The sequence below is a fragment of the Hemicordylus capensis genome, chromosome 6 (assembly GCF_027244095.1).
Source record: "Hemicordylus capensis ecotype Gifberg chromosome 6, rHemCap1.1.pri, whole genome shotgun sequence".
Lineage (NCBI taxonomy): Eukaryota > Metazoa > Chordata > Lepidosauria > Squamata > Cordylidae > Hemicordylus > Hemicordylus capensis.
The window spans coordinates 59,151,506-59,178,543 of NC_069662.1; the positions used below are offsets into that span (position 1 = coordinate 59,151,506).

A 27,038-nucleotide genomic window follows, 5' to 3' on the forward strand; every position below is an offset into this window, starting at 1 on the left:
TCTGACAAGGGTGGTTCTGTGACTGAAGCTCCTTTGTCATTCATTTTTGATTATTTGCTGTCTCTGAAAGACAAAGGCTTGTCTGTTTCTTCCTTAAGGGTTCACTTAGCGGCTATAGCCGACAGGCATTCTGTGTCTGGTTTGTTCTCTCACAAATTGGTTAACAGGTTTTTGAAGGGGATGCTCCATTTGTTTCCGCCTGCCCCTAAATCTGTTCCATCTTGGAATTTTCTACTGGTTCTGAAGCAGTTAATGAAGGCTCCTTTTGAACTCATGGCTACATGTAACTTTAAACTGTTGTCCTTAAAAAGAGTGTTTCTCGTTGCAATTACCTCAGCTAAACGAGTGAGTGAAATTAAAGCATTGCGCTCTGATGCCCCTTATTTGGTGTTCCATAAAGATAGAGTTGTATTAGAGCCTGATCTTTCCTTTTTGCCCAAGGTGGCTTCTGAGTTTCGCATGTTGCAAGATATTTCTTTGCCTACCTTTCCCCCTACACCTACCTCAGATGAGGAGCGTGCATATCACTCACTGGACGTTAGGAGGGCTCTTGACTTCTTTAAAGACAGAATGCACTCCTTCTGCAAATCTAAGCTCTTGTTCATTTCATATGCAGACCCATCAAAGGGACTACCAGTCTCATCGCAAAGGATTGCCGCTTGGGTCAAGGAGGCTATCTCCTTGGCGTATCAATTGGCTTCAGAACCCCTGCCTGTCTGTTTTAGGGCACACTCCATGCGGGCAATGGCTACCTCATCGGTTTTCTATACCCTTGTCTCTATGTCTGACATTTATAAGGCCACTACATGGTCACGTCCAACTACCTTCATCCGACATGATACTTTGGACTTTCACTCCAGGTCTCAGGCAATGTTTGATGCCTCTGTTCTCCGTTCTGCTTCCATTGAGAAATAAAGTTTGCTTGTTTGATTTCCTTTGTTGCGTTATTTCTCTCCTGGGTTTGGGCTGTACCCTCCATCCAGGTACGATAGCTTGCTATTATCCCATGTGTGGTGCACAGAGCCCATGAAGAAGAAAGGCAGGTTGCTCACCTGTAACTGTAGTTCTTCAAGTGGTCTTCTCAAAGACCACACAAGCCACCCATCCTCCCTGCTGCAACGTGTTCTTGTATGTGCTTAGGTTTGGAGCTGCGGAGGTCTCAGGACTGAGGGAATCAGGCAAGCTGTCAGACAGGGGGAGCTGGTTTTCCCACTCTTTTTTCCTTATAAGGTAAAGCTTTAGAAGTTTCCAGACCGTGGATCTGTGCAGTTTCAAATCCCATGTGTGAATGCACAGAAGACCACTCAAAGAACTACAGTTACAGGTGAGCAACCTGCCTTTCTCCCCTGTCATTTCAGGCAGCGCTTGCTGCCTAAAAGCATCTATTTCCCTTTCTCTCCCTTGCTGGAGGGAGAGACAGGGAAATAGGTGCTTTCAGGCAGCAAGCGCTGCCTGAAAAGAACATTGGAGTGCTTGGTCAAGGCCCGGGCATGGGCGGAGGGAGTTTGATAGGGGCTCTTCCAGAACCCGAGCCACGCCCCCCCCTTGCGGACTTCAGCAGTCCTTTCCATTGGTGGCCTGGGTTCTCTGAACCCGTTCGCATGATGGTGGCTCCGCCTCTGGTCGGCCTGTTGGATTAGGAATCCATAGGAGTCTCTAATTAGGAATCCATAGGCTCTGTTGATCCTTTTGGATCTCTTGAGTCTCAGCAGTTTTTTATATCATTGATCACGGTATCCTCCTGGAGCCCCTGAAGGGGTCCTTCTGCTTCCACGGCTGCGCTTGTGGAGAAGTGCTGCAAGATTACAACCCATTTCCAATGGAGTGAGAAGGGCAGGTGCATGCTCTGTGAGCAGCAGCGTGAGCTTGACCTCCCTCGACACCTCATCCATGAGGATGTTGGGAACTGGTGGGTCACCACCCTTCTCTTACTCCAGCACCTGCTAAAGCAAGAGGTGGCCATCCACAACTTGGCAAAGGATCGTGGTGTGTGTGTGTGTGTGTGTGTCCTTTCCAACTTGGAGTGGTAGCTCATGTCTGGGCCAGTCTTGGCACTCGAGCCCTCCCTGTTTGCCACAAAGAGTGTACTAAGGCAATGCCTCTTAGACAGGCTCTGCCCACCACACTTCTCCTGGAGAAGGTGATGAGAGAACTCCAGACCTCCCTGACCATTAGGGACGCCAAAGCCCTGGCAGGTTGGCTGAGGACTGGGTGGGTGGAGAAGCTATGCAACAAACTGAGTGACGCAGGAGAGCATACTTTGGCCTGCCTGTGTTGACCCAACTATGAAGGGCAATGCCATCAGCCCTGGTTGAGTGGGTTAGTGAAGCAAAGCAGAGGAGGCTCAATAACCAGGGGAGGGTGCTGGCGCACCTACTTCTAGCGCATGTTCCACACCCAGCACCAGTATGGGTAGGTCCTCGCCCCCTCCTCTTCCCAGTCCAGCAGCGTGGCATCCCTGGCAACACTGCTGGCAGCTCCACATGTTTGTTCCATCCAGCAGGGGTGCCTTGGCACAGGAGGAGAGAGGGGGCACCCTGCCTGGAAAACGGAGCTATCCGAAACAAGGTTGGGTGTACGTCTACGAGGTGATTCATAGTCAGAAAAATTAACCACGTGTTCGGCAACCTCTGGTTTCGTCTTACGTGTGAATGTGGCCAGTGTGTATCATCATCCCTACACGAGTCTGAAATGCGGACCAGCCAGCATAAAGCAATGGGCACTTGACAGGGTTTCACACTGAACAATGTACTACTGCTCCATTCCAAAGCAGGTTAGTTGCCCTTCAGTCTCATTGAAATCAAAGGGACCGTCAAGTCAAGGCTCAACGTTAAGCTCAAAGGAAAGCACGGAGCAAACCATGTCCACATGAAAAATTCTGAAAAGCTGAAAAGCTTGGGTATACTCTCACCAACAGGAGTTGGTTCAATGAAAGAGATTACCTCACTGACAATGATTCTTAGGAACAGAGTTACGCCCTTGCAGACTGAGCTGCCAGATCAAACCTAGACCTTTTGTCTAGGTCACTTTGCAAGAAGGCTGTGCGGGTGTGTGTGTTAATAGAATTTAAGAGCAGATGCAGATACAAAGCTGCTACTTTGCTTCAAAATAAGGACAAATATCCTCAACTTTATTCTGTGCCTGGCATAATATTTAAGATGGAGAAGGGGGAAATGTCATCTTATTCTAGATCTTCAAATATACGCAGATATGAGGTTTGTGTGGATGCAGACCCCCTAGCACAGGAAATATAGTGCATAAATGAAAAGCAGACAGCTTAATTTGGCAGATTTAATTCTTTTCCCTTCTATTATACAAAATATTTTACCATTTAAACACATTTTCCCAACAAAAAATCATATACAGATATTTATATTTAAAGAGCCAATTACACAGAAGGAGAATCATGTGCACAGAGATCACCAGGCCCCTTTTACTTTACAAGAACAAAATGGCAGAAGGATCATTCAGACATAAATCTTGTCCTGATCTTTTGAGGTGCAGGGATTCAACTCCACTTGCCCTCACCCTCCTTCCCTTGATGCATTCCTATCTGCATCAGCAGAGAAGTGGGAGAGTTGCTCCTTCTTCTCATCCAGAGGGATATTGTTGCCTGTATTCTATGCTGGTACTCAACGAGATACTTTCAGTCATTGTGTGTTGTACCTTTAAAGTCAGCAACACCTTTGCAGGTGAAGGCTCCAAATTCCACGGTGATTCCTCCCCTTGAAGAGGGGCTGTTGCATGCAGGAAGATGTACCAAGGACACTTCCGCTCTCACAACTGATCATGTGCAATTGTAGGCCCCCTCCACTCCCGTTTCTTTCACTCCCTTCCAGTTAGTACCCTCTTAATCCAAGTCCAGCTGTTGAGCAGAATAGTGACTGCACGTTTTGCTCCATAACTTTGCTTTTACAAGGGCTAGAGTTTACCTTTTTAAAAAAATGAAAACTGAAATCTGGGCGAATCTGGGTGGCTAAGTAATCCAGGTGAGATGCTTGAAATCCGGGTAAAACCCGGAATTCCGGAAGCATGGCAACTCTAGTTCACACTGAATTATTGGAACATCCATGCCAAAGTCTAGCTTGACCAAGAAACAGCCCCCAGGAAAAAGGTTCTGCCTCTGAAAGAGCATGCAGTTTGGAGCAGGACTGAATCTCAGTGGCTCCCATTACACTGGCTACAGTCTGGGACGCCATGCGCTGAGGAAACTAGACCTGCCCATCATCTCACACACAAGTGAGTACTGTGCAATGAGCACTATAAGATATTCCCCTCAGGGGATGGGGACGCTCTGGGAGGAGCACCTGCATGCTTGTATTCAGATGGTTCTAAGTTCCCTCCCTGGAATCTCCAAGATTAGGCCTGGGAGAGACTCCTGCCTGCAGCCTTGGAGAAGCCGCTGCCAGTCTGTGTAGACAATACTGAGCTAGATGGTCCAAAGGTCTGGGCAGCTTTCTATGTAAGTCATTAGAGGTAGGGAGCTGCATTAGCCCCCACCCCAGCTGTGCCCCATGCATATCCTTTACTTTCCCCCACTCACTGGTATGGGGGAGAGCTAAATGCTGCAGTTGAGGATGCATTTGTGGTAGAGGGAAGCATGCAAGAGCCTCCTGAGAGGGATCCCATTAGAACACTCACCGCCACTAAAAGCCATGGAACTTAGAGGTTCCCCTTCCGCACACACTCTGCATGTCATACCGATGGGGGCTTTTGCTACTAAGTAACAGTGATCACCTTCCTCAGGAGTGTGTGTGTTTTCAAGCCTGTTGAACAATCCACATTCTCTGCCCGTATCATTGTGTGACTTTTGCAGCTTTTTATAGGTTACAGCCTGTCAATGATTAGCCCAAACAGTTCACTGTTAAGGGCTTGTCATTTATATTTTGTAACTAAAGATAGAAACATAAATACCAAAGAATAAATTCAGCAGTATTTAAAAGAAGCCCAGTTCATTCAGGGCAAGGTGGGGGGTGGATAAAGCAGTGGGCGGGAGGCACTACAGGGACAGTTAAATTAGTATGCAGTATAAGGCTAGTAATATGAAACAAGGGTGGGGTGTTTTGTTTTTTTTAATGGGAGCAAGGCACTGTTGCTATTGACAGCTGGTTGTAGTGATGCTCCTGAAGAATGACATCTAATGTTGCAGTACTCCTGGGCACTTTCCAGACTGTGAGCTTTACACCACAAAAAGTGGAGTAAACGGCAACGGTTTGTGGCGCCAAATTCAAACTGCATTAGAGATCCATTGTAAGGGGGCAAGCCTCCTACCACGGGCAGATACGGCTATTTTTTTGCAACACAGATATGATGTTATAGGGCTGTGACACAGCAATAAAATCTGAAAGAAGGTGTCGGAAATATGAACGGCACCTTCCGTACAACGCAGGGGCTGTGATGTCAAAACACAGGTAATGTGGAAGCACACTTAAGGGACCCATTGCAACACTGTGATAGCGTGCAATCTGGAAAGTGCCCTGTTGACGCACCTGCTTCCAGTTGACAGGACCCGAACTCTCCTTTGCCGTTCGGCTGCTGTCAAACGTGCTCCCTGGATGAACACCTTGCAGAGTTCCTGCTTGTAAACCATGACAGCAGAAAGGGCTATCATCATTTATCACACACACAAGAATAATGATGATGGAGCTGTTAGTGCAAAGGACAGGTTATACACCATTTACTACTACAGTGAATGAGGAAGGAAATTCTACTTCATTGGTTTGATTTTTTTCCCCCCATTGGTTTCCTGCTCTTCGGTAGTGGGGGTATACCTAAGTAGCACAGATGTAACCTAGATAGTTAGGTTAGAACCTGGTTAGAAGCTAGATGGTTAGGCAGAACCTGGTTTACAAAGATCAAGGGGATCTAGTGATCCCCTGCATCTCCAAAGAGAGCACTGTTACAGTGCAGTTTTAACTGGTTTGCTCAAAAGAAAGATGATTTCTTTCAATGGGATTTATTCCAAAATAAGAAGTACTTGCACTATTAAACTCAGATTACTAGAGCGCAATTATGCACATAAATAACAGCATTAACCCAGAAGGGAAGGAGTTTCTTTTTCAGAGAATTAAATTGAGGTCTCTGCATTAGTGCAAATCTGCAGGTCCAATGCATGTCTACCCTAGGAGTTATTTGCCCATGGCTTCATGCTTCAGAGTAAATATTGAGGGAAGCCACTTTGAATTACACTCGCATCACTGAGGGAAGCAGCCCCTCCCCTCTGCTCTCAGTTTTTGTTTTTGCAAGTTCACATGGCATGCCTCCATGTTTTCCTTCTAGCCAATTGGGGGAAGGGGGGAGAGAGATTACTAAAGAGCTATATCTGCATTTCTAAAGAGAGTATCCCTCTTATCATGCTAATGATTCTATGTCAGTGCCTCTCCCTATTTGCTCCAGCCCTTTTTGGGGAAAGTAGCTTAAAAAGAGCATTTAAAAAACCTGAACATACATTAAGATAAGCTAGAATTTGCAAGACAAAGCCCCATTTGTGTGTGGAGTGGGTCCAAGGATCTTGAAGGGACTTCAGGGTATGTTTGGCTGGTGTGTGAAGGCACACACTCTCTTCTGAAGGAGATTTGAGGTAGAAGCCCTGTCTGCAAAGCCTCCTGCACATTTACACTGTGCTTGTACACCTACTTCTCACCTTCTGTCATGAGTCAAGGTCTGGTAGGGCATCAGCATGAGATATCTGTATGGGATTAGTGCCAGCAGGGAGCCCTCCTGTGGCACTTCATTCCTGATTCAAAGAAGGAATAATTCCTTGCATTCCCTGGGCTCTTTGAGGTTTTGAACTTGGATCCAAATGTTTTATTGCAGGGGTTCTCAAACTGTGTCTCGGGACCCCCAGGAGCTCGCAAGCAACTTTAAAGGGGATTCAGAGTCAGAGAGAACTGTTGAGAAACGGGAACTTACCCACTCTCTGTGTGGCATGGGGACAGTCAGGGGAGATGGGAGGTAGACACAGAGGCATAACTAGGGAAAACGGCGCCCGGGACAAGCACTGAAATGGCGCCCCCCCACCACGCCCCCCCCAACATACTACATTATACTTAGGTTTTTCCTCACAAGCGCCCGCCGCCGCCGCCAAGCCAGGCCAATGACTGGCCGCCAGGCGCCAACAAAACAATGGGGGGGGGGCGCAGGCGGCATGGAAGGGACCGCTCGTGGGGAAGGGGGCACCGACGTGCTCCCTTGACTGCTGCAGCGCTGCTGCACTGAGCAGGAAACATTTGTATTAACAAAATTCTATTTGAAAAAATTTAAAAATTGGTCATGGCGGCGCCCCCCACGTGACCAGAAAAGATGGCACCCGGGGCACGTGCCCCCCCTGCCCCCCCTATAGTTACGCCTCTGGGTAGACACAGACAGGAGCTGACACAACCCCCTTGGCCCTCCAGCTGTTGTTGAACTACAACTCCCATCTTCCCCAGCCAAAACAGATTGTGACTGGAGATTCTGGGAGTCATTCAACAACAGTTGAAGGACCAAGTTTGCCCACCCTGACCTAGCTCCTCACTGCTTTCAACCCTGGGGGCAGGCACAGAAGCCGATAGGCCAGAAGAGAGTTTCCCAGTAGATGAGTTCCAACAAGTGTCCCTCCCCTCCCCTCCCCCCCCTCTTGAATTTTCTTCTGGCCCATCAACCCAGGAAGTGCTGCTACTGTGCCTGTCCTCGGCATTGTGACTGAGGAGGAGTTGGAGGTTGTCCTCTCCTGTCTCCTCCTCTGCCTCAGAGACATCCGAGCAGCTCTTCAGGACCACTTTAAATTCCCGATTATCTCTCTTCCTGGATTTTGGATGAGTGTGCAGTCCGAGCACAAAAAATTACATGAGAATGCTATGAAAATACTGATTCCCTTTGTAGCATCCTATTTGTGTGAATCAGAGTTTTCAACAGTTGCTGCTATGAAGAATAAATACCAAACAAAAATAAACTTGCAACCTGAAATCAGATTGGCAGTCTCAGATTTGAAGTCTGGTTTGAAAAACTAAACAGGAACAAGCAAGCTCATCCTTCTCACTGAAAAGGTAAATATGCTTTGTTTATTTCTACCTAATCAAATCAGAGACTTTAATAATGGGGTGGGGTGGGGAGATATCACTCAACTCTATATATTATATTAGGGGGTCATAGTATCAAAAGGTTTGAGAACCTCTGGTTTATTGCTACACACTACACACTTCTCAGAATAGTGAGAAGTTCCAGGGACAACATTGTAGGGTTTAGTTCCTTTTGCATGAGAAAGTACAGGATATTTATGGTGTCTTTGGAAGCAAATCAGCATTCCTAGAGTAGGCCGCAGATCTACTATCCTGCATCAGATTCCCAGAAAGAGATTTTCCACCTCAAGTTGCTTCATTCATCAACTTATGGCTCCAAAGTTCCTCTGTCAATATCTGATTCTCTCTCAATTCAGAACTTCAGCTTTGACTCCAAACTGTTTCTCCACATCCTCCCTCTAGCTCTGTGGAATGTAAATTTCTCAAACTCTGATGAGTATTACAAAGAGAACAGAAAGGAACACAAACTCTGGCAAAAGAAATGCAAGGCAACAATAAGGGAGGCGGAAAGAGAGTTTGAGGAACATTTAGCTAAAAGCATCAAGGGGAATAACAAAAACTTATTTAAATACATCAGAAGCAGGAAACCTGCCAGGGAGGCACTTGGAACATTAGACAATGAGGGAGTGAAAGAGATTATTAAGAAGGATATGGAGGTTGCAGAGAAGCTAAATGAGTTCTTTGCGTCCGTCTTCACGGCAGAGGATACTGAGCATATACCTGTTCCTGAACTAGGCTTTTCAGGGATGGTGGCTAAAGAACTGAGTCAGATAGAAGTGATGAGAGAGGATGTTCTAAACTGTCTGGAAAAACTGAAAACTAACAAATCACCAGGGCCGGATGGCATCCATCCAAGAGTCCTCAAAGAACTCAAATGTGAAATTGTTGACCTCCTTGCTAAAATATATAACTTATCCCTGCAATCAGGTTCTGTACCAGAGGACTGGAGAGTAGCAAATGTAACACCGATTTTCAAGAAGGGATCCAGGGGTGATCCGGGAAATTATAGGCCGATTAGCTTAACATCCATTCCAGGCAAATTGATGGAAAGCATCCTCAAGGATAAAATTGTAAAGCACATAGAAGAACAGGCCCTGCTGGGAGTGAACCAGCATGGGTTCCGCAAAGGTAAATCTTGCCTGACCAACCTTTTGGAGTTCTTTGAGAGTATCAACAAGTGTGTGGATCAAGGTGATCCCGTTGACATAGTATACCTGGACTTCCAAAAAGCTTTTGACAAAGTTCCTCATCAACGACTCCTGAGGAAACTTAGTGGTCATGGGATAAGGGGACAAGTACATGTGTGGATTGCTAACTGGTTGAAAGACAGGAAACAGAGGCTAGGTATAAATGGAGAGTTTTTGCAATGGAGGGAAGTAAGAAGTGGGATCCCCCAGGGATCTGTACTGGGACCGGTGCTTTTTAATTTATCCATAAATGATCTAGAAGCAGGGGTAAGCAGCAAGGTGGCCAGATTTGCAGATGATACCAAACTCTTTCGGGTAGTGAAATCCGTAACTGATTGTGAAGAGCTCCAAAAGGATCTCTCCAAACTGGGTGAGTGGGTGACAAAGTGGCAAATGCGGTTCAATTTTGGCAAGTATAAAGCGATGCACATTGGGACGAAGAACCCCAACTTCAAATATATGCTGATGGGATCTGAGCTGTCAGTGACTGACCAGGAAAGGGATCTTGGGGTCATGGTGGACAGCTCGTTGAAAGTGTCAACTCAATGTGCGGCAGCTGTAAAAAAAGGCCAATTCCATGCTAGGGATCATTAGGAAGGGGATTGAAAATAAAACTGCTAATATTATAATGCCCTTATACAAAACTATGGTGTGGCTACACCTGGAGTACTGCGTAAAATTCTGATCACCACCTCTAAAAAAGAACATTGTAGAACTGGAAAAGGTGCAGAAGAGGGCAACCAAGATGATCAGGGGCCTAGAGCACCTTTCTTATGAGGCTAGGCTACAACACCTGGGGCTATTTAGTTTAGAAAAAAGATGACTGCAGGGAGACATGATAGAGTTCTATAAAATCATGCATGGTATGGAGAAAGTGGATAGAGAGAAATTCTTCTCCCTCTCCCGTAACACTAGAACCAGGGGTCATCCCATGAAATTTATTGCCGGGAAATCTAGGACCAACAAACGGAAGTACTTTTTCACACCCCGCATAATCCATTTGTGGAATTCTCTGCCACGAGATGTGGTGACAGCCAACAACCTGGATGGCTTTAAGAGGGGTTTGGATAACTTCATGGAGGAGAGGTCTATTGATGGCTACTAGTCGGAGGGCTCTAGGCCACCTCCAGCCTCGGGGGCGGGGTGCCTCTGGGTACCAGTTGCGGGGGAGTAACAGCAGGAGAGAGGGCATGCCCTCAACTCCTGCCTGTGGCTTCCAGCAGCATCTGGTGGGCCACTGTGCAAAACGGGATGCTGGACTAGATAGGCCTTGGGCCTGATCCAGCAGGGCTGTTCTTATGTTCTTATTTATTTATTCATTTTCTATTCTATTTCTATAATTAACTACTCAAGCCATTTACTTTTTTCCACTGCTGTAGTGTCACATTATCAGTACTCCTCTTGCTGCCAGTGAGCAGAACCACTCCTCAGTGGTTCTGGAAAAAACCCCACACATTTTTACCAGTATGAGTGGGATAACATGGTTTTTTCTATGATGGGGAATATATAATGCCTGCTCGCACAAGGCCAAATCCTAAGCATCATTTACTCATTTTCAGGCATCCCTTCCCTTGGCATGAATGGGCATAATGACTCCCTTCATCCTGGGGTTAGCCCTCATGTCTGCATCCAAGGAATAGTGGGAGATGACACCATTCAAGTCCAACAAGAACCAGAGAGGGGAGTTGGTGTACATAAGGATTTCATCTTCCTGCCAGATTCCCACGTGCAGCTGAGATGGCTTCCTGGAGAGGAGGCATAATTTAGACCTCAGAGTCTTGCCACTGGATGGGGAGGTTGCCTTATCTTTATTCCCCAACCTACTCTCAGCCTTAGGAGCACTGCGCTACTTAGAGGGTCACTGAGCAGCTCAAGGGAGGCAAGCCCTCTTCCTCTAACAATTCACCATCGGCCAGGTCTACCTAGCTGGTTGGGTCACAATCCAGGCATCATTCATAGGAACATAGGAAGCTGCCATACCAAACCAGACCATTAGTCCATCTAGCTCAGGATTGTCGGCACAGACTGGCAGTGGCTTCTCCAAGGTTGCAGACAGGAGTCTCTTCCAGCTCTATCTTGGAGAAGCCAGGGAGGGAACTTGGAACCTTCTGCATGCAAGCGTGCAGGTCCTTTTCCCAGAGCAGCCCCATCCCCTAAAGAGAAATAGCTTACACATATAGTCTCCCATTCAGATGCAACCCAGGACAGACCCTGTTTCACAAAGGGGACAATTCATGCTTGCTACCACAAGGTCAGCTTTCCTGGGAGAAGAGCTTCACAATAGGGTGTCACAAGCTGGGATGGGATTCCTTCACAGGAGGCAGCCCCGGTCCTTGCAGGAACATGCACTCCAATGAGGGAAGGGAAGGACACCCCTGTCTAAAGGGGGACAGCAGGCTACTCGGCAGCTGTTGTTGCTGCTGCTGCCAGGCAACATATAATGGTGTCACCCTTTCCAGATTTCTGGCTGGAATTGCAAGCATCCCCCCTCCCCAACATGATATTTCATGAGCTAAGAATGCACTTGGCCAAGGCACAGTGGTATCATCCGCATGGACATGCTTTGAGCTCAGCTGCATCCTGACAGTTCCTTTTTAGATTTCTGTCCAATCCCAAATGGACTCCAGTTGTAGGGGAGCAATGGCAGATGTGTATGCCTTCATTTCCTTCTTCTGTGTTTCCTGGAGGCATCTGATTGGCCACTGTGGGAAATGATTTGCTGGACTAGATAGGCTTGGCATGATCCAACAGAGCTCATCTTATGTTTTTGTGACTTTGGTGGTGAACACAATCATTCTTAAGTGCCCTCTCCCACTTAGCAAGGCTCATTCGACTCCTTGGTTTAACAGAGTTGGGGAATTGAGATGAAACAGCTAGAATTTAACGAAAGTGAAGGAAGACTTGGTGTGAATCCAGTCAAACACACATAAGAGCTTGTTACTGAGCCTAATCTGTGGCAGGTAACAAAGCAGCAATACCCTGACTCCGTGAATCATAACAATGGAATATCTCTGTCCATTGCAAAACGCTTGAGCAGGTGGTTGCTACTACTTTAGGCATTCTTGTATGAGACTATCTAGATCCATTTCAGCCTCGCTTTGGACCAGGTTTTAGCACAAAAATTTGCTTAATCCTTCTGGATAGGTTCATATTTGCAGCTGGAAGCATTGCTTTGCAGCAGTTCCTCATATATCCGGAGGACTAATTCCAGAAGGTGTTGCTGGGCGACTACTACTTAGAGTCATGGCTATTATGCTGTGGGATCCCATAAGGTGCCACCTTCCTTACTCCATTACTATTAAAAACTGCTGAATAAGATCATTGAGGATTTGAAATGAGCTGCCATCAGTATGCTGATATCACCCAGGTCTACTTTTCCTTTTCATCACATTCAGGTGAGGCAGTGTAAATGCTGAATTGGTGTCTGGGTCAGTAATGGACTGGATGGGGGCCAATACATTGAATCTCAATCTTGCCAAGACTGAGCTGCTGTGGGGACATGGTTTGTGTGATCATGGGGTGGCTGTTCAACTTACCCCAAAGAATCAGGCTCAGAGCTTGCGGGTGCTGATTTATCCAGCTTTGCCAGACGGTTTGCACACAGGGCTTTCAGTTCAATTCTGCTCTGGAATGGAGTGTGCCAGTCCACATATTAGTTGCATTTACCCCGAAGTCCCTGTGGCCGATCAGGGATCAGTACAGACAGGACTCTGTTTTCCCCCGAATCAAGGCTGCACATTCTGGCTTAGCCCAAAGTATGTCCAGCTTTAAAAAAAAAAAACAACCTCTAGCTTCAGCAGCTTTTTGGGGGGAAACCCGAGGCTTCTATTATGCCCCGTCGCTTCCCCCTTGATGTGTGGAGTGGCCATGCCAGTAATTCAGCGTTTTTCAAAACTCAGTGAAGGGGAGTTTGACAGCTGTGTTGGGTATGTTGTGAGGGAGAAATTCCTGAGTTAAACACAAGCACAAACTGCAAAATGTGAGCCTTCCTGTGCTTTTTACAAAGGTTTAGATATGCTGAATAGAGACTACAGCAAGCTTCAATGTCCATGCTTCTAAAATAACCGGAGCTTGCAGCAATGTATTCTGCTAGTCCCATTACAAAGGCATTGGATAATGCTGCTTGGCTTCAGGAGTCTCGAAGCCTGTTGTTAGGCTGCCCTAGAACAAGAGTTGGGAGGTCCAGCACATTCTTTTTTAATTTATAGTGCCAACAAGGAAGTGTTCTGGGTTTAAGATGTCCTCTCGCCAGCAGCCAGCTAACCAGCTGGGGTTGGGGGCAAGTTTGGCGACTGGACTCTCTCTCTCTCTCTCTCTCTCTCTCTCTCTCTCTCTCTCTCTCTCTCTCTCTCCCAGACTAGTGCAGCTGTTTCTTTCTAGGGATGGCTGAATTGAGAGCGGTCAGTGCCGCAACAGGTGGACAGGTTTGGGTTTTTTGCCAGCTTGTAGCCGGGCATCTCTAACCTTTTTGCCAGCACACACCTGGTTAGGAAAACACACCCAGAATGTGATATTCCCTTTGTTTGGTTCCATCAGTCCCATTAGTTCCATCAGCCCATTGCTGCCTGGTAAGATCAGCCATTCATCTCTCTCTGTGTGTGTGTGTCTGCATTTTGTCTGGCTCCCCTTTCTGCCTCTCTGCTTGCGCTCCACCTTCGTAGCTCCCTCTGTCTCTCTGGGGAAACCAGGAGCATAGCGTGCCCCCCCCCCACACACATACACCTTTCCGTGTAAACCAGCAAATGTGTTGCTGCTTTCTGCTTGTGATTGAAGCGTTGCCACCCCCTCTCTGGTGTTGGGCTTTTTGTGCAGAGGCAATTGGAGCGACCAGGACTCAATCCCAGATCTTGCCAAAATGCTGTGAGATTGGATGATGAGGCTAGGGAAGGCTGAGCATGGTCAGAAGCAGGGCAAGGGGCACCAAAGGGTCATAAGTGAGCTGCTAGCAAGCCATGTCCCCACAGGGAAGCTTTTGCGGGGGTGGGGGTCAGATCTCATTGTGCAACCCAAAGGCTCCTGGCCAGACGGGTCTCTCACTGCCGCCTCCTTTGGATAGTGCTTAGTTGAGGATCAACAGGCTCAGTCCTCTGTTGGATCCAGTTCTTGACACGCCAGGATAATGCAGTACTGAAAATGCAGTAGCTGCAAACTAATGCACTGGTTTCTGCTTTAAAATTCCCTGCCTCTTAAATGGTCTGGGGTGGGGGTGGGGGGACATGAGGTGATGAAGGCAGTCACTCACAAAGGCAAGGCTTGGCAACTTGTCATGCCATTCTTCCATAGCTGTCAAACTAAAAAAAAAACAAAAAACCTCTCGTCTCCTCTGTTGTGACTGGTTGGAAGAAAAACCCGGAGCAAGCCAGTGGGAACGCACAGGAACAAAATCTGCCAGGGATTGCGGAGAGGAGCCAACCCTATGTGAACTGTCCATTTTATCTCCCAAATTAAACATCTTGTGAATCTGCTGTGAAGCAGATTTGCTCTTCAGATACCCCAGGGCATGAAGGCATGTGTGAATAACTTCCAGGGGAAGCCCAAGTAACATAGGAACATTGGTATTTGACTTATACCAAGTCTGGCTATTGGTGTATCTAGTTCAGCATTGTCTAAACAAATGGGCAGTGGCTTCTCCAAGGTTGCAGGCAGGAGTCTCTCTCAGCCCTATCTTGGAGATGCTAGGGAGGGAACTGGGAACATTCTGCTTGCAAGCAGGCAGAGATGCTCTCCCACAGAGCTGTGGCCCCACCCACTAAGGGGAATACCTTAAAGTGCACAGATGTAATCTGCCATCCAGGGTGGACCCTACTTAGCAAAGAGGACAATTCATGCTTGCTACCACAAGACCAGCTCTCCTCCCATTGTTTAAAAAAACCCAAAAACGTTGTTGTAGTAAGAACTAATCTGCCTACTTTCCTTTCCCTATCCCTACAACTGGTCTAAATTTGATCCAAATTGGTTAGGCAGTTTACACGTTAGCCCACTTGCACCTCAGATGTTCACGTATCTGCCTCTTGAATTGGGGTGGATGATATCATCACAAACTATGCTTTTGAGGTGTCCCTATGTGTCTCTACAACTTTACCAAATTTGGTCCAAATCGGTTCCTCAATTGCACCTCAAATGTTCATGCATCCACCATCTTGGATTGGGGTGGATGACATAATTACAAACTAGGCCCTTGAGATGCCCCTGTGTGTCCCTACTCCTGTAGCAAATCTGGTTCAAATCAATTAGCTGGTTCACAAGTTAGACCACTTTCGCCTCAAATGTTTACTTATCTGCCATCTTGAATTGGGGTGGATGACATTATCACAAACTATGCTGTTGAGGTGTCCCTATGTGTCCCTACAACTGTATCCAATTTGATTCATATTGGTCCAGGCATTGCAAAGTTGATGGAGTGCAAGGAGACCACACACACACGGAATGCTGGGTGAGCTCATAAGCCTACTGGAAAGTAGGCTAAAAACTACAGAGAAGTCTGAAAACTCTGTAACTTGAAGCACTTTTCACCAGCTAAGGCTGATGTGACAACTACGACCTCTTCTGGACAGAGAGAGCCTGGGCATAGTTATCCACACCCTGGTAACCTGCAAAATCAACTTCTGAAATACATTATACTCTGAAGACTTCTCAGGAACATCAGTCAGTTCAGCATAAAGTTGCTAAGTTGCTAACTAGGACTGGTCCTAAGAAATATATCATGCCTGTTCTGAAACAGTTTCACTGGGTGCTGTCCATTTCAGACCTCAGTTCAAAGTATTGTGCATAAATGGCTCAAGACTTGGGCACCTTTTCCAATGCCTGTGAACTAAGATCTCCACCAGAAACCTTTCTCCAGGTGTTGTTGCCTTCTGAAGTTAGGCAAGTGACCACTGTGAAGAGGATGTTTTCACGGTTTACTCTGGTTATGGAACATTTTCTCTAGGGAGGCACCCACTCTTGTGCTGCTGTTGACTCAGGGCAAATAACATTTTGTTTTTGATGGAGGAACAGGAGGTAAGATACAGTGTGTAGGCTTCATGAGAAATCTGTGGTGCAATACTGGGGTGTGTGTTTTCTTGAAGACCTTTCATCTAACAGGGCTGCTCAACTCCTGCAGATGTTGGCCTACAATTCCCATAATCCCTGGCTATTGGCCACTGTAGCTGGGGATTATGGGAGTTGTAGTTCAAAAGCAGCTGGGGGGCCTAAATTGAGCAGGCCTGATAAGAGCTGGAATCTGTGTGTTTCCAGGCCCACAGGTGCTGCAGAGGAGTGGGGGCTGGAGGAAATAAAAATGGCTGACAGCCTTTGGCTTAGGGAATTAGCTATATCTCCATTATTAATGGTCATACAGTAGCCATTCATATCTCAAAATAAAGGTAATTTTATGCTTTTTATTTATATAAAGTGCAAATTGGGGTGGGGGGTGGAATTAATTTCCCAGCCTAACCTGATTCTGGAGATGGAATATCTGGCTTAGCTTGGATACCATTTTGCCAAACAATGCATTGGTAATATGCCCATAGTGTGGCATGTTAAAGAGCAGACTGTGTTGGAGACTGAGCCTTCTCAGCAGTTTTCTCCTGGAGCAAAGCCCATTGGATCAGCATCCACCCTACCCAATCTCAGTTATCAGCATTTTAGACCCAGCCTTCGGGTCCTTCTTTCATGAAGACTTGGTTGGCAAGTACCAGGGATAAGGCATTTTTAGTGGGGGCACTGCCATTTTGGAATTCCTTCCCTTGCGAGCTTAGCCAAGGCCCAACCCTCCCTGTTATAAGCATGATCTTAAAACTTCCTTTTTATATGGCTTTTAATTAGTTGGTTTTATTAATTTTTTAGCTCTGCCTGCTATAGTTTTATTGGTTTTTCTTGTCATTATGCTTGATTTTATGTGTTTATATATTATTATTGTTTTTAACACTTTTAGCTGTACTAAGAGCCCCTGGTGGTGCAGTGGTAAAACTGCCGCCCTGTAACCAGAAGGTTACAAGTTTGATCCTGACCAGGGGCTCAAGGTTGACTCAGCCTTCCATCCTTCCGAGGTCGGTAAAATGAGTACCCAGAATGTTGGGGGGCAATATGCTAAATCATTGTAAAACCGCTTAGAGAGCTCCGGCTATAGAGCGGTATATAAATGTAAGTGCTATTGCTATTGCTATTGCTAAGGACATTGTCCTAAATGGCAGGCCACAAATATATTAAATCAATTAATCAGTCAGTATCACTGGCCATGTTAATGTTATATTGGCTTCTATTTTCCAGGATCTGTGCAAACTACTCACACTTAATGATAGGCAAACTCTCCTTGGCTCACCTCAAAAAGCCTTTTTTTAAAGTGTTCCTGTGAATATTGGGGGAAAGGGGTTTTGTTTTGTTTTGAGAGGAAAAACCGTTTTTTTAAAAGCCCACATGATTTTAGCACACTGTCAGCACTACCCACAAAAATTTATGCCTGAGAAAGGGGAGAGGTGGTTAAAAGTACAAATCCCATGCATCCGAGCAGGAAATTACCCCCTTATGTTCAGGGTCATCATTTAGAACAGGGGTGCACAACTCAAATACACTGGTAGGCTGGAACCAACCATGACTTGGTATGCAGGGGTTGAGGTAAATTTGCAGCACACTAATGATCGCATTGAAAGTATTAAAAATATTAATGAAAACAATTATTAGTTAGCCATAGCATGAGGGAGGGAAGAGGAGGCTCCTAGCATTCCTCTTCCCTGTCTCCCATGTACTTTCAAAGCTTGCCAAGGTCAGTTTTGAAAGGGGGCTGAACCCACCAGATCCATGGGGCAAGATGGCCTTTTACACCTCAGCACAGACACCATCATACTTTGGGGCCCCCTGGGGCCAGCAGAAAAGTCCCTGTGGGTTGGATCTGGCCCCGGGGCCTTACATTGTGCAGGCCTGATTTAGAAGAACTTAAGAGCGGGCAGTCAGGCCTCCCCTGTCTCTAGTGAGGCCTCCCCTCCCGCTTCTTAAAGTGAGGGTTTTATTATTATTTATTTGCGAAGGGGGGCTGGCAAGAATAAAGGGATAAACCCGCATTTCAAGCTGGGCCATCTTAAAGGAGGTTGGGGGCCTGTTAAAATGGGATGAGGCTTTTTGAACTGGGGGAGCATATTTCAAGCTCCCCCAGTTGTAAATTCACCCCCATCACTACTTGTTATGAAGATGTCACACAAGTCTGCAAGAGGAAGTATAATGGGCACCATGAGAAGGCTGATGTGTAAAAGCTTGTTTGTTTACAAAGTTTATATATCCTTTTTCCAAGTAGTTTACATAATAATAGGAATGAAAAGATAGTTCCCTGCCTCAGCCTAAAAAGAAACAAGAGAGAAACCAGCAACAGGGAGAGAGACTGCTGAGCTGAATAGGGACAGTAGCTCTCCCCGTACTATTTTTATTTATTTATTTACTTACTTACTTACTTACATTTATATCCCGCTTTTCCTCCGAGGAGTGGTGTACATGGTTATTTTTATCCTCACAACAACCCTGTGAGTTAAGTTGAGCTGAGAGATACATGACTGGCCCAGAGTCACCCAGTGAGTTTCATGGCTGAATGGGGGTTTGAACTCGGGTCTTAGTCCAACTCTCTAACCACTATGCTATGACAGGGACACCACTTTTAAAGGTGCCTCTTTGTCCACTTATCAGGGGAAACCGTGTTTTATAAATCAGTTCCTTACAGTAGTAGCAGCAATGTCTCATTCTGTCATTACTTTATTTCAAGCACTTTACGACTTTTACATTTGTCCCAGAAGGCTTTGTTCACTTCAGCAGATGCCAACACCACTGGCGGCAGGTTTCAGTATGTCTCCCTGTCTTTCTCTCTAGGTACTGAACCATCTGCTGCATTTGAAGTTCACGAATAATATGGGAGAGCAAGTGGTTTTTGATAGGTTTGGGGACGTAACAGGGAATTACTCAATTATCAATTGGCACCTGTCACCAGAGGACAGCTCCATAGTGTTTGAGGAGGTTGGACACTACAATGTTAACGCCAAGAATGGAGAGAGGTTATTTATCAATGAAGACAAGATTTTGTGGAACGGATTCTCCAGAGAGGTAAGATTGGTCATCCTGAGTTTACATCATATTTACCATACAACTCCATGGGTCCACAAACTTGAGCTGAAATTCTCCTTCTTGTAGCCACTGAGGCTCCATTTTCTATGCATCCCTTCTGTATCCATTGTCAGGTAAGAATGTTTTGCAGGCGAGGATCAGCAGGGAGGTGTATGTGTGAGAGAGAGAGTGAGAGAGAAGAGTTTTTATAGCAACCCTTCCCCTCCAGCCCTTGACATGGATACTGCATCCTAGCCCAAGCCACAGTCTGGCATCCTTTTGAAATCAGTACTGACTGCCTTCTTGTGCAGTTGGCTGGTTTTTTAAAACATGTTTTTCCTGTGGCAGAGTATGTTTAGAGGTTTTCCCTGCTAGTCACCAGAAAGAACATTGTGGCAATGCATGTTTCTTTTCTGTTTTTTAAAAAAGAGCTTTGTCAATCCCCTATTTATCTGAATCCAGGACTATGTTTTTTCCAAGTTTTTTGATTTTAGAAATTGGGGTGGGGGGCTGGGATTTATTTATTTATTATTTATTATATTTTCTATCCTGCTCTTCCTCCAAGGAGCCCAGAGCGGTGTACTACATACTTAAGTTTCTCCTCACAACAACCCTTTGAAGTAGGTTAGGCTGAAAGAGTGCCCAGGGTCATCCAATAAGCATCATGGCCTAATTGGGATTTGAATTTGGGTCTCCCCAATCCTAGTCCAGCACTCTAACCACTACACTACACTGGCTGTCATAAATTGAGTCCTCTTCCTTTCAGAAAAATACAGGTATAGCCTGTATTTAACCTGTATTTTTAAGGAGGTCATCTTAAATTCAGAATTATCTATTCGAGTAAATATGAGTATTGCTTCCTTGCTTTTGATTGCAGAATTAAGAATGACAAAGCTTTGGATGGGAGACAATCTTCCCTATTCCACCAATCTATCTCATGCAACTAGATGTGGTGCTATGAAGAGCTTGTAGAGCAAAGAAAGAAAGAAAAACCATCAGGAGGGATATGCTTTGCAGAAACCCTGAGGATTAATCCCTGGTTAAAGCCCTCAAAAGAAAGATCTCCTATATACCATTTGTCTCTGGGTAAATTTGGGTAGTCTATCAACAGACCAGTCACATGAACTTTCTTTCTATTGGCAAAAGCTGTTAAATGATGAGAAGATGACGGGTGGTAGTATGGAGAGGCAAGTTTATGAAGCAATGCTTAATTCTCATCGAGGTGGTAAACCTGTGTCTGGAATGTTCAGACTGCCAGAGAGTGCTCATGTGACTAATGTTCCTCCATACGAAGGAAAAAATGAAGCTAGCCCATGTAGAACAGACTAGCATGACAAGGAAAAGGCTAAGCCAGAATTCTTCTCCCTGGATGCTAATTTTCTATCCACGGGGCGGGGGTGGGGAGGGCGGAATATGCAACAACTTAGTCCAGTATAATTTTATGATCAAATGTATTCTCAATCTAAGATAAAACAAAAGATAACAATTGGAAATCACATAAATGAAACGAAATATGTTGCATTAGAAGAACGGTGAAGTCCATTGTGTAGAGAGTAGTCTGTTACAAAGAAGTCCACACATCCACAGTGGTGACCCAGTGACCTCCGTTTTGATGTTAGTCTTTATCAAATGGAGAACAGTCTTCGAGAAGTGACAACACTAGTTCAAATGCCCCCAAATCCAATTTTAATATGTACAGCCATCTCTGTTACTTCTAGAAAATTCACAGAGAACCAAGTTCTTATAATATTCGATTAAGGTACAAAGCTACATTAGTAGAATATTACAAAAACTTGTAACAAAGCTATGTTAGTAGAATGCTACATAATGAAGGCCAGTAGAGCAAGTTTTTGCTTCCCTGAGCTAGCGGCTTTTTGTTTCCCTGAGCTCGCGTGGACCGGCTTTCCATGGATGTCCTGGCCCTATATCTGCTGGTAGAATGACTGCAGTCAGCTTCTGCTTGGGCACTTTTCTGCTTGTGGTATCAACTCCTGCTCAGAACTTGAATATGAAGTTATTAAATTTGGAAGTGAGATACATGTTAGACTTAATGGTGAATACATTTTTGTATTCTCAGTAATCTGCCATGATCTGCTATGCTCAACTGTATATAAATTATGCGAGCTGGATTTAACAGAGAAATAAAAGTAGGCGACCAGCTTGTATTTTTCCTTTAAACCTGTTGGTCTCCCTGTTCCCTCCCTGCCCAGGGATCCCTTTTGAGCAGCAGGAGAGAGTTCCCGCTGTTTCTTACCATCTTCATATCCAAGTGCAAATGAGAGAAGACCTGCTTCTCTTCTAAGCCCTCTGCCTGTGTGTCAGAAAGGATTTGAGAGGGGGTTGGTGGCAAGCACAAAAATGGCTGGCTGGTGAGCTAAGCCTAAATTTGTGGATCCCTGTACCTAGTTGATACATTTTCACTGAGAGGTAAGGCAGTTCCATGTCATTGTTGAAGTGCTAGTAACTTTCCACCTCTAGACCACTAACCGCTCTCAGTGTTGACTTCTGCCTTCATCTTGTAGCTGTTTTGTAAATGTGCAAGATCTGCTATTAGGTTTGTATGTCATTTTCTGCAAAGCCACAGCAAAGAGTACTAGGGTGGTCCAAAACAATGGATTTCAACCCATCCACTCTTTCACCCAATAGCCGAGGAACATGGGGCAGCAGCACCCTGAGGTAGGATCACTGCCTGGTGAGTGCATGAATGGGTCCTGAGTCCCCTTATCGAAGATGTGCGGCTCTGCCTCGTGATCATGCCTCTCTTCTTACTGTAACCAGATGGTTTTCATTCCTGCAGGTGCCATTCTCTAACTGTAGCAGAGACTGCTTGCCAGGCACAAGGAAAGGCATTATTGAGGGACAGCCTACCTGTTGCTTCGAATGTGTTGAATGCACGGATGGAGAGACCAGTGACGAGACAGGTATGTAAGAAAACCTGAGTAAGAAAAGTGCTCTCTCTTTTGCTTAGAAACATTCCCTGAGATGGAGTCAGAAATCTTGTCTTGAGATCCTTCTGAGAAGAGTTCATGGCCAAAAGATTTTGGCAAACATTGCTGCATTCACCGCTGCCAGTCTGTATAGACAATACTGAGCTAGATAGACCAGTGGTCTGACTCGGTATACGGCAGCTTCCTATGTTCCTATGTCTCCCCAACTCCAGCTAAAGATAACTGTTACGTTTTATGGACAAGAGACAGGCTTATTTGCCATAGTAGAACATATCTAGTAGAACAGTTCTTAAAAATGTTTTTGTTTTTTGTTTTAATGCCTGCACCTCTTTATACTGCTTTGGCACTGTCTCTTCTTCAGCCAAGTCCTAATTCTCACTGGTGATAGACCTGTGCCTGGGATGTAGTGATTCAGGTTGTAGGTAGAAGGCTTACATGATTGAATGATTCTTCATACAGAGAGTTCTCTGCACAGAGAAAACTAATATGCCAAGGAGAAGGCTGATTAGAAAACTAGCATGACAGGGAGAAAGATCTGAGTAGCCTTCTCCCAAACATGCAAATTCTCTATGTGTGGGGAATTTTGTATGGAAGAACTTTCAATCATGTGAGCATCCACCCCTGCAGCTGAAGTGGTACAGCCCAGGCTAAAATTTACCACCTCAGTGAGAAGTAGGCCTGGCACTGCCTTGCAGTTGTTCGAGATTCTTCTGACTCCATATTTGTGGTTCCAAGTGAGGGAAGGGAACAACTCACAAAAGACAAAGGTTTCCTCTGTCAGTTACTGCTAGTAACACAGAATACCCAAATGCATTATGAATGGTATTTCTGTTCACAAAGTACAAATGATAACTCAGCCGTTTCAGATTTTGTGGCCCCTCTGTGCTAGATCACACTGATGGCTATAACTGGCACCCTTGTGCTCTATTTGTAGTGGTCTGCATGTGACCAGTCATTAGAGTAATGGTAGGAGAGAGGGCACGCCCTCAACTCCTGTCTGTGGCTTCCAGCGGCATCTGGTGGGCCACTGTGGGAAACAGGATGCTGGACTAGGGTCAGAGGTTTCACCTATCCTCGATATTGTTGTGAGAACAGCCCCTATGATGGGGTAAGTAGCCCGTACATAACCCTCGTCATAAAACCGACAAAATAAGTAAGACAAGTGAGACTCAGTGGTGCGCTTCAGCCCAATATTGTGGCTTAGCCAGGCCGTCCACTTCATGTAGCACAAAGATCATTTGAGCTGTAGGTTTAAGGAATTGTGCATTTAAACTTATTTATTTATTTATTTATTTATTTATACATTTATCTCCCACTCTTCCTCCAAGGAGCCCAGAACGGTGTACAATGACCTGTGTGGTAGGTTAGGCTGAGAGTCAGTGATTGACCCAGAGTCACCCAGTGAGTTTCATGGTGACTGTCCCAATGTGGTGACATATCACTGTCCCTATGTGGTGAATGGGGATTTGAACTTGGGTCTCCCTGGTCCTAGTCCAACACTCTAAGCACTGCACCATGCTGGCATCCATTTGGCATTGGATGCAGGGTCGTTGGGGGCCTAGTGATCATAGTGAGATCAGCTCTGCTAATAAGGGCCAAAGGGCAAAGCTAATACAACCCATTAGCAGGACAATACATCAGCCACTACGATTGGCTTGTCACTTTCTCCTCAATACAGCTGCCACAACAACATCAGCCATCAGCAACATCTGAGAAGGGTTCCATTCTGCTCCCTTTTCAGGCATTTTAATGGAAAACCTCACTAAAATTTGAAGTTTTGCCATAAGAGCAATATTCTCCTCCTCTGTTGTGAAGAAACAAGAATGGGGACAAAATATAACAATGTAGAGTCCAACCCATAGTTTATTTTGGGCATGACCCACTAGGAAGTTCTTCATTGTCAACCCCATTGAAATAAATAGGGGCTGTTCAATTGATTTCAATGGGACAACTCACTTCATGCATAATCGTGCAAAATTTCTTTTTGATGTGCTCCACCAGAATGTTTTATGTCAATAACACACAAGGGTTGTCCTCACAATCAGAACTAGGGCAGGACAAACACCCTACCCTAGTTCGGGAACTGTGGGCGCTCCCAGTTTTCAGCCATGAGTTGGTTAAAAGCTAGGTCGGAGGAAGGGAAAGTGATTGTCTGGGAGGCGGGTACAGGCTCCAATGGCATCCTCTTACCCAGCATATTACCTAGATAGGAGGAAACATCATAGGAGCCTGCGTCCGCTCCCCAGATGATCACTTTCCCCTCCTCTGACCTAGCTTTTAACTCACATATGACCAAAAATCGGGAACAAGCCTATGGTTTCCTGAAGGTGATGCAACGCACTGCTGTTCAGGCATCTCTTCTTCTAACCTAGAGTCTCTTGTCTTTTCAGATCCCAGTAATCGTGAGAAGTGTTCTGAAGACTCCTGGTCCAATGAGAACCATACTGTTTGCATTCCCAAGCAAATCGAGTTTTTGTCTTGGACAGAGCCATTTGTCATTGCTCTCACTCTTTTTGCAGTGCTAGGCATTTTCCTAACCTCATTTGTCCTGGGAGTCTTTACCAGATTTCGGAACACACCCATCGTCAAGGCTACCAACCGCGAACTTTCTTACCTTCTCCTCTTTTCCTTGTTGTGCTGCTTTTCCAGCTCCCTTTTTTTCATTGGCGAACCCCAGGACTGGAACTGCCGCTTGCGGCAGCCGGCCTTTGGCATCAGCTTTGTCCTCTGCATCTCATGCATTCTGGTGAAGACTAATCGTGTCCTCCTGGTCTTTGAGGCCAAGATTCCCACAAGCCTCCAACGCAAGTGGTGGGGCCTTAACCTTCAGTTCCTCCTGGTCTTCCTGTGCACTTTTGTGCAGATAGTCATCTGTGTCATCTGGCTTTATACAGCTCCCCCCTCCAGCTTTCGCAATCATGAGCTGGAGGATGAGATCATCTTTATCACCTGCAACGAAGGCTCCTTGATGGCACTGGGCTTCCTGATTGGCTACACCTGCCTCCTGGCTGCCATCTGCTTCTTCTTTGCTTTCAAGTCCCGCAAGCTGCCTGAAAACTTCAATGAGGCCAAATTCATCACTTTCAGCATGCTGATTTTCTTCATTGTCTGGCTCTCTTTCATCCCAGCCTATGCCAGTACCTATGGCAAGTTTGTTTCTGCTGTGGAGGTGATCGCTATCCTGGCTGCCAGCTTTGGGCTCTTGGCTTGCATCTTCTTCAACAAGGTCTACATCATCCTCTTCAAGCCCTCGAGCAACACCATCGAGGAGGTGCGCTGCAGTACCACTGCCCACGCATTCAAAGTAGCAGCCAGGGCCACGCTGCGGCGCAGCAACGTGTCTCGCAAGAGGTCCAACAGTCTCGGTGGCTCCACAGGCTCCACCCCCTCCTCATCCATCAGTAGCAAAAGCAACCATGAGAACCCCTTTGCCCAGCCAACTCCTATTGAGCAGCAGCAGCCGCCGCCGCATGGATGTAAGCAAAAAGTGAGCTTTGGAGGTGGGACGGTCACTTTGTCGCTGAGCTTCGAGGAGCACCAGAAGAATGCAGTAGCCAACAGAAACGCAAAGCACAGGAACTCTTTGGAAGCCCAAAACAGTGATGATAGCCTCATGCGGCATAAAGCACTGCTTCCTCTGCAGTCCAGTGAGCCACTAGGCACAGAGCCCAATTTCCAGGCACCCTCAAATCAAGACACCAATGCACAGGAACCAGTATTGGGAGAAACCAAGGAAGGAAGACAGAACTTAGAAGAAGAGCAGCCTCCCTTGTCAGCCACATACTTGCAGACTTTTGTAGGCAGTGACTCTGTCATAGAGAATACCATCCATTCTTAATCAAGGAGGGACCAATTCCCCCTGCTTTTCTCCTGAATGGGGAAAAGGACTGGAAATATCTGTCCCACAGCCGATCGCTTCTATTAGAATCGGCAGAGTAAACTCACCTCCAAAGGAAGCGGGGGGAAAGGTTTCAGAAATGTGTGTCTAGTGATCCTTTTCATGAAACTCTGTGTTGGTTGTGGAAGATAAGAAAAGGAGAAAATCTTTGGAAGGAGGAAAACCAATTTTGTCTAGCTGGGTTTTAACAAAAACTTCCCGCTAGAGAACTTCAGCATCCCACTGGAGTGGCCCAGGCCACCAGCTTGCTTGTTAATGAACATGTCTGAGCTGTTCCAAAAACATGCTCTGCTTTTACATGAATGGATAGTATCCCTTTTCTTTGTGACGTATAATAGTTACCACTTATATGTAAAACTGCTTAGCTTCATTACAAGAAGGAAAAACTTGCTGCTTTACAGAAAAACAGGACATGCAGGGAGTGGAGCTGAGGGAAAGTCGTTCTCCAATCACGCATGGAAACATGCAGAATAAAGTTCAGCCAGTGACCTGAACTTGTAAAGTGTTTAAAATGATAGACATTGCTTCTTGTATTTACATAAGAAAACTGGCCAGTTTGTACTGCTCCTGATGTCCCCTATATAGTGAAGACTGTATTGCAGTCTTGAGAGACATCACTGCATTACACAGAGCCACTTTCCCCACAGATGTATATCTGCTAGAATAACCTGAGCCTGGCTCACTTTTGTAGGAAGAAAGGAAGGACAGTTTGCACTCCAGTAGGAGTATTAAGAGAACTTGGTGAGATGTGCCTATGACTTAATTTAGGCCTCCGTTTATTGTGGGTTTCATGCCACAAACTGATAACACTTCATTCTACAGCCAACACTACACTGTGCTTTGTGTTAACTTCATTCAAGCCCACAGCCAGTTGTGTGAGTAT

General features: G+C 45.8%; 1 protein-coding gene across 2 annotated transcripts; it reads left to right on the top strand.

The window, feature by feature from the left end:
* Nucleotides 1-16,520: 16,520 nt before the first annotated feature.
* On the top strand, nt 16,521-26,373 carry LOC128329275 (extracellular calcium-sensing receptor-like). Of its 2 annotated transcripts, none has more exons than XM_053260161.1 (4): nt 16,521-16,611; nt 19,079-19,309; nt 22,107-22,230; nt 24,648-26,373. In XM_053260161.1, the coding sequence occupies exons 2-4, from the start codon at nt 19,118-19,120 to the stop codon at nt 26,093-26,095; spliced, it is 1,764 nt and encodes a 587-aa protein (XP_053116136.1). In that variant the 5' UTR covers nt 16,521-16,611; nt 19,079-19,117; the 3' UTR covers nt 26,096-26,373. The 2 variants fall into 2 exon arrangements, with proteins under 2 accessions (XP_053116136.1, XP_053116137.1); XM_053260162.1 differs by lacking the exon at nt 16,521-16,611 and adding an exon at nt 18,338-18,467.
* Nucleotides 26,374-27,038: the final 665 nt, after the last annotated feature.

Excerpts from the sequence above, each read along its gene's own strand:
- LOC128329275 (XM_053260161.1), top strand. The coding sequence starts at position 19,118 with ATGGGAGAGCAAGTGGTTTTTGATAGGTTTGGGGACGTAACAGGGAAT. Across the intron at positions 19,310-22,106 it reads GGAACGGATTCTCCAGAGAG|GTGCCATTCTCTAACTGTAG; the intron begins GTAAGATTGGTC and ends TCATTCCTGCAG. Across the intron at positions 22,231-24,647 it reads AGAGACCAGTGACGAGACAG|ATCCCAGTAATCGTGAGAAG; the intron begins GTATGTAAGAAA and ends TTGTCTTTTCAG.